At 44.1% G+C, this 6,279-nt stretch overlaps 2 protein-coding genes across 2 annotated transcripts; both read right to left on the bottom strand.

The window, feature by feature from the left end:
• Window positions 1–370: 370 nt before the first annotated feature.
• LOC147630233 (pentatricopeptide repeat-containing protein At4g02750-like) lies at window positions 371–1,036 on the bottom strand. Its single transcript, XM_086811040.1, has one exon. It carries the CDS (start codon window positions 1,034–1,036, stop codon window positions 371–373), a length of 666 nt encoding a protein of 221 aa, XP_086667166.1.
• Window positions 1,025–3,417, bottom strand: LOC147630232 (pentatricopeptide repeat-containing protein At1g15510, chloroplastic-like). Its single transcript, XM_086811896.1, has 2 exons — window positions 1,312–3,417; window positions 1,025–1,228 (listed from the first exon to the last, which is right to left on the bottom strand). The coding sequence occupies exons 1-2, from the start codon at window positions 3,203–3,205 to the stop codon at window positions 1,158–1,160; spliced, it is 1,965 nt and encodes a 654-aa protein (XP_086668022.1). The 5' UTR covers window positions 3,206–3,417; the 3' UTR covers window positions 1,025–1,157.
• Window positions 3,418–6,279: the final 2,862 nt, after the last annotated feature.

Here is a 6,279-nt window from a genome sequence, read left to right as displayed (position 1 = left end):
TCTTGTGTATAGAGAAGAGTTACACGCCTATCTCTCTCCTTCTCTTGTGCTGTCTATTTTTTGCACTCTACTTGCTCTTGTGGTCTCAGATTTGGCTATCATCTCCGCTGCATATTTTGATAGCCTAACCAACCCACCCTTATCTTCCACACTTTTTTTGCCTGTAGGATAGCATGGCACCTCCGTCACCCTCTTGCAATCCCCATAAACCACGCGAGATTTGTACCTCCAACAACTTGGCCAATGCAGCCTCCTCTATATTCAACCAGTAATGAGCACAAACTGATTAAAGTCACAAGGGACACATGCAACCTTTTACTCACACGAACTCTTTCTTCATAACTTAAGCAGCCCAAATGCTATGAGACAACTACCCTGAATAGTTGCATATGGACCACTCATTTACTTCTGTAAATCCTTTCTCGTTAAACTGTGCAGTTAAGGAATGTAGTAGGCAATACAAATGTTTTTGTTGTTGGTTGTGGCCTCCAGAAAACAATGAATAAAGTTCCTGTTCATGCTCAATCCAGTTCTGGTCAGGCTTCCTCCATGTATCTTCTTTCTGTCGGTATTTATCGGACTCAAGTGTACAGGGCTGCAGTCCAGCATCAGCATAGATGTTTGACATCAAGACATATGCAGCAGGCTCTTTGGGCTGTAAACGCATGGCGCAATCAAACACCTGTTTTGCAAGCTCCAAGTTTCCATGAGCACGACATGCTCCAAGCAAGCACAAGTAAATAGTTAGGTCAGGTTGCATGGGCATTTTCCCAAGCATGTTTCCCAACCTTGTGAAGTTCCCCGCACGTCCAAGGATGTCTACCAGACAGGCATAATGCTTCAAGTTTGGAGTTAAACCATAATCTCTTTTCATGGTTTTGAAATACTCAGCACCCTCGTCAATAAGACCAGCATGACTGCAAGAGAAGAGAATTGAGACAAATGTGATTCCATCTGGCTTGATGTATGTGAGCTGCATTTCCTCAAACATTTGCAGGCTTTCCTCACAATTCCCTTCCCGTGTGTGACCTGCCATACATGCACTCCATGAGACAATATTAGGATGGGGAAGCCTATCAAAGACTGCCTGTGCATCTACAATGCTTGCACAGGTCCCATATGCATGAACCAGTGTACTTGCCAGAAGGGGGCTTGGGTCATATCCAGCTGAGACAATAGTGAAATGAAGCTGCCTGCAGATCTCCATGCACCCTGTTTGGCTGCAGGCCTGCAGAAGGCAGACAAGTACAATATCATTAACAGTGATGTGCTCCTTTTGCATTTGTCTGTACATCTTTAAAGCCTCCTCACCTTGGCCCTCCTCAACGTATGCTGCAAGCATTGCGCACCATACTGTGACATCTCGTTGAGACATTTTACCAAACACATCTGCTGCTTCAAAAATGTTCCCACATTTGCCATACAAAGTCACAAGGATGCTCCCAATAGAGATGTCTAAAGGAAAACCCTCAGCAGACAACACGTCACTATGTAATGCCTGGCCGATTTTCAAAGACACAATTTTGGTCCAGCTTCCATCCACAACGATAGCTTCTTTCTTATCTGCAAGGGCACAACACGCTTGAAAGGCGATCATGAAAGTCTGCTTATCTGCCCTTGGACCTTCCTTTTGCATTTTCCTGTACAACTGTAAGGCTTTCCCTTCTTGGCCCTGCTCAACATATGTTGACAGCATCGCATTCCATGACACAATATTGCGCTGAGACAGTCCACAAAAGACATTCTCTGCATCTAAAATACGCCCGCACTTGCCATACATACTCACAAGGATATTACAAACAAAAGGATCCGAAGCAAAGCCCTTGCACCAGGCATCAGCATGCAATGCCTGACCAATTTCTAGAGGCATCAATTTGATTGCTTTTTCCTTTCCAACAGCCTCTTTCTTGTCCATAAAAGTGCCACACGCTTGAAGGGCAACCACAAAAGTCCGGTCATCTGGGCTCACACCATCTTCTTGCGCTTGTCTATAGAGCTGTAAAGCCTGTTCTCCTTGGCCTTGTTCAACATATGCTAACAGCATGGCATTCCATGATACTATGTCATGCTTAGATAACTTGACAAACATATTCACTGCTTTCACAATACTTCCACACTTGCCATACATACTGACAAGGGTGTTAGCGACAAAGACCTTTGAAGCAAAGCCCCTTTTCACAGCATCCGCATGGAATGCCTGGCCAATTTCTAAAGATGCCACTTTGGTCAGCCATCCCTCAATGACAATGGCTTCTTCCTTCTCTGCAATCACACCACATGCTTGAAGGGCAATCACAAAAGTCAGCTCATCTAAGTTCTCGCCTTGCTCTTGCATCTGTCTGTACAACTGTAAGGCCCTCTTTCCTTGGCCATGCTCCACATACACTGAAAGCATGGCATTCCATGACACGACATCAAGCTGGGATAAGCCACTGAACACACTCTCAGCTTCCACAAGGCTCCCACACTTGCCATACATACTGACAAGTGTGCCTCCGATAAAGACATTTGAAGTGAGGTTCTTTCTCCGAACATCATCATGTAGCTTCTTGCCCTCTTCAAGGTCCATTATGCTGCCACATGCTTTAAGTAGGCTGACAAAGGTGTAATGGTTGGGCTCGACACCATCCTCTTGCATGTAATGATGCATTTTCAGAGCTTCACGGAAAAGGCCACGCTCGGTGTGAGCAGAGATCATGGTTGTCCAAGAGAACACAGTACGATGTGGCAAATTCTGGAAAACGAGAAGTGCATCCTCGAGGCTGCCACATTTCACCAGGGCGATAATCAGGTGATCACCAAGCAAGCTGGTGAGCTCGGATTGATGTCTGCCAAGATGGGCATGCACTTGCGTGGTTTGAAGGAGGGCTTTCTTCTTGCCGCACGCCTTCAACAAAGACAGGTACACTCTATCGGGTGGAGGTATTCCCAGCTGGTCCATGGCGGACAGGACATCGAGAGCCCTGTCTAGTTGTCCTTTCGCGCAAAGAGCCTGGAGTTCATCGCCTAGCCCGTCACATGATTGTTGCTCCTGCTTGTACTCACTTTCTTGGCGAAGACGCTTTCTTGTGCTCTTGTGCCCAAGTCTTCTACTATCCCACAAGTCTGAGAAGCTCTGTAGCCTGTGCTCTGAGAGGTGGGTGGCAACGGAAGGCCAGGCGCGATCCCATCCAATTTCAAAGGGGCATTTCTGTAGAGTCGCCATTAGAGCCCAAACGGCATGCGGTAAAATTATATTAAAAAAGGAAGGTGGTTTACACAAATCTTTTTATCCAAGAGAACAATCATACGCTTTGCAGAGCAACTGACTCATTTGAAAGATTACCCACATCTATCTCCATGTTCTCTGATTGGAAGTTTTCCCGATCTTCAACCTTAGTCATCTCTCCTTGTTGAGAGCTGCTCTCAATTGCACAAACAACAACCACCTCAGTCTAGGCACTAGGCACTGAATCAAACTATTTGCCCTAAAACACACATAGATTTCTAGTTATTCAAATTATCGGCAACATTTCTTTCCAACTAAAGGTCGCCACATGGGCTAGGGAAATGATGGTTGACAGAAAGTTAAGAGTTCTCGTATTTCCTAGACAAGCAACATTTTTTCCAACTAAAGGTTGACAACATGGGCTAGGGAAATGAAAGTCAAGAGTTCTTGTATTTCCTGGATAGGTAGTAATGAAAAGATGAGGAATGGTTTCAGTCTCCACTCTACATCTGGGGCACCTGCCAATCCTTAGAGCTCTCTGTTGCATCCACAGTGCCTTGTGGAGAATCAACCAATTTTGGGGGGAATGATATAAGACCAAATGCTAGTAAATATGAACTCACTGTCTTCTATCATAGGAGAGGTTCCACCTAGAGTTAAGCTTAACATGTAGAGGGGGATCCATAACTTCATACATGGGGACTGGGAGCAGACTATCACATCCTGACCAAGCAAAAGCTCTGACATGCAATTCACCTTTGATCTGTATGAATGCAATAAAATTCATATTCCATAAGAAGGAGAGCCTGCTAATGGGCTGATCCAGGAACTTGGCCTTCTAAGTTTTGTGTACATGCAAAAATCATCTCATCCAATTGATGTGCAAATGCAGAATTGAATCAATAGTATGCTTGTTGGATGGCCTAGTTCATAGCGATGTGAGAAAGGCCTGTAATATATACCCCTTAAGAGCTCCCCCTTGTGAAGTCTCTCTTTTGGTAGGGTCTCTGTGTCACTTCTTTTCTCTTCAAATCTTATCCAATCGTCTTATTTTGGTAACTTGGACACTAGTCGCTTTGTCATTCATGCACACTCCTCTCTCTCTCTCTCTCTCTCTCTCTCTCTCTCTCTCTCTCTCTCTCTCTCTCTCTCTCTCTCGTATGTGTTCAGAAATGTTTCTTTCTTTCAATTGCAGGGGGTCTTGCACCTACAAGGATGACATGTCTTTCTATGTCATGTAGAGAGAGGACTTCTTCTGTTCATGTAGGAAGACTTCGCGGCGCCTCTCTCTCTTAGGGAGGGATAGGCATTGCAGAGCTTCGAGGCCTGGTGAGGGACTTGCCATGGTGGCATTGGTGAGGGGTAGGGGTTGATGAGGCCACTAGCCGATTTTTGATTATAGTTAGAGATAAGGTTGTACTTTAGGATGAATTTATGTCTACGAATGGGCGGTAGAAAGTAGGCCATTGGCTATATATGATAGATAGCAAGTCCTGAATTTACATGACTATATAGACTATGTAGCCACCCATTCTACCTTGGATATTAATTAGTGGAGGCTATCGCCCCTAATAAATAATAGTACACTTAGGTATTCTAAGGATGTAAGGCTAAGAAGTTATAAGGCCACCTAAGATCCATGTGTAGCACCCATGCATCTCTAAGGCAACCTCTCCCCTCACATGTTGGAAATTAATTCCCCACTCTTAGGCATTGTTGTTGTGTAGATGATGAGTTGCTCTATTTTGCAAGCCCCCCTATATAAGGTTGTAGGTGGGTCGAATGTGGTTACGAGACAACTTATGTAGGTTGGGCACCATTCTAAATAGTTTACCATAGGTGGTCGGATGGCTAGGAGAGGACTTATGTAGGTTTGACACCATGCCAAATAGGATGCATTATAGCCATTTATATGGTAGTGATGTGTGGATGTAGGATTATAATGGGCCAGTGTACTTTGTTCCTCTTTAGGAGGTTTTTTCCCCCAAGTTGTGTACACACTCTTATGATTGAGTGTGTAAGTGACCTTATCATGTCACTTCAGTTGTACTTCACTCATTCTCATCAATCTACTTTGTGTGTTGTGCTTCTCTCTAACTCTACTGTTTCCTACATCTGTGTGTATGTTTCTATCTTTATCTCCACTCCAAACAATGGTATTAGAGCAGGTCTCTTGGCTCTCACCCGCTCGTTATCACCTCCTTGAGCTGTTCTTCTCATTATCTCAAATTTTGAGCTATCCTCTTAGGTGGAGAAGGTATAGATTATAGGTATACCCTATAGTATGATGTGAACTACGTTAACAAAATTTTTTAACCTTTCGGGTGCGTTTCAGGGCTTGTTAGCTTTTGTAAGGTTTTTACAAACATCCCAGGGGAGTGTCAATTCGAACTATCTTTGTTCGATTTTAGGTTTTCTTTGCACTTCGGCAACATACATTTGGTGTGTAGACAAGGCTATTCATATCACCTCTCTTTGTCGTCAACGTCGCATCTTCGAGCTCATCAGTAACAACGTCGTTAGCATAGTCATCATTATCATCAACTTTTGCATCCCTGCCAGTAACATTTCTACACTCTACACTTTTGTATCCCTGCCAGTAATATTTCTACACTCTATGATTTTACATACACTGCAGTTTTCTTCATCGCATTAGTGATCTACTAGTGCCATCTTGGTTACAGGTGGGCATTGACAATACCTACAGGTAGTTGGGATATTAGAGATTCATTATTTAGAGGTTGAAATGTCACGTAGTAATGTATTTGGGATGCTTTCTGTTAAGGATAAGCTTGACGGGACCAACTACCCATTGTGGTCCTATATATGACGTGTCATGTATTGGTTGCCAAAGGGCTTTAGAATGTTGTTATTGGGCATTGAGGCATGCCATGTTTCGCAAGCGTAGGGGATAGTACAGGTACTTTGGATGGTGATACTAGTTTAGATATAACTATGGCATCCACCCTCAGCACCTCCCACAGTGGAAGAAGCCAAGTGGGATGACAGAGATTTATAGGCACATGCATTGGGGGCACTTCCCATGAAAAGGGATGGCAGGGATGCACAGA

This window comes from Cibotium barometz, chromosome 17 (assembly GCF_041138505.1).
Source record: "Cibotium barometz isolate CiBa-2024 chromosome 17, ASM4113850v1, whole genome shotgun sequence".
NCBI lineage: Eukaryota > Viridiplantae > Streptophyta > Polypodiopsida > Cyatheales > Cibotiaceae > Cibotium > Cibotium barometz.
This window is presented reverse-complemented; position numbering and strand designations above follow the sequence as displayed.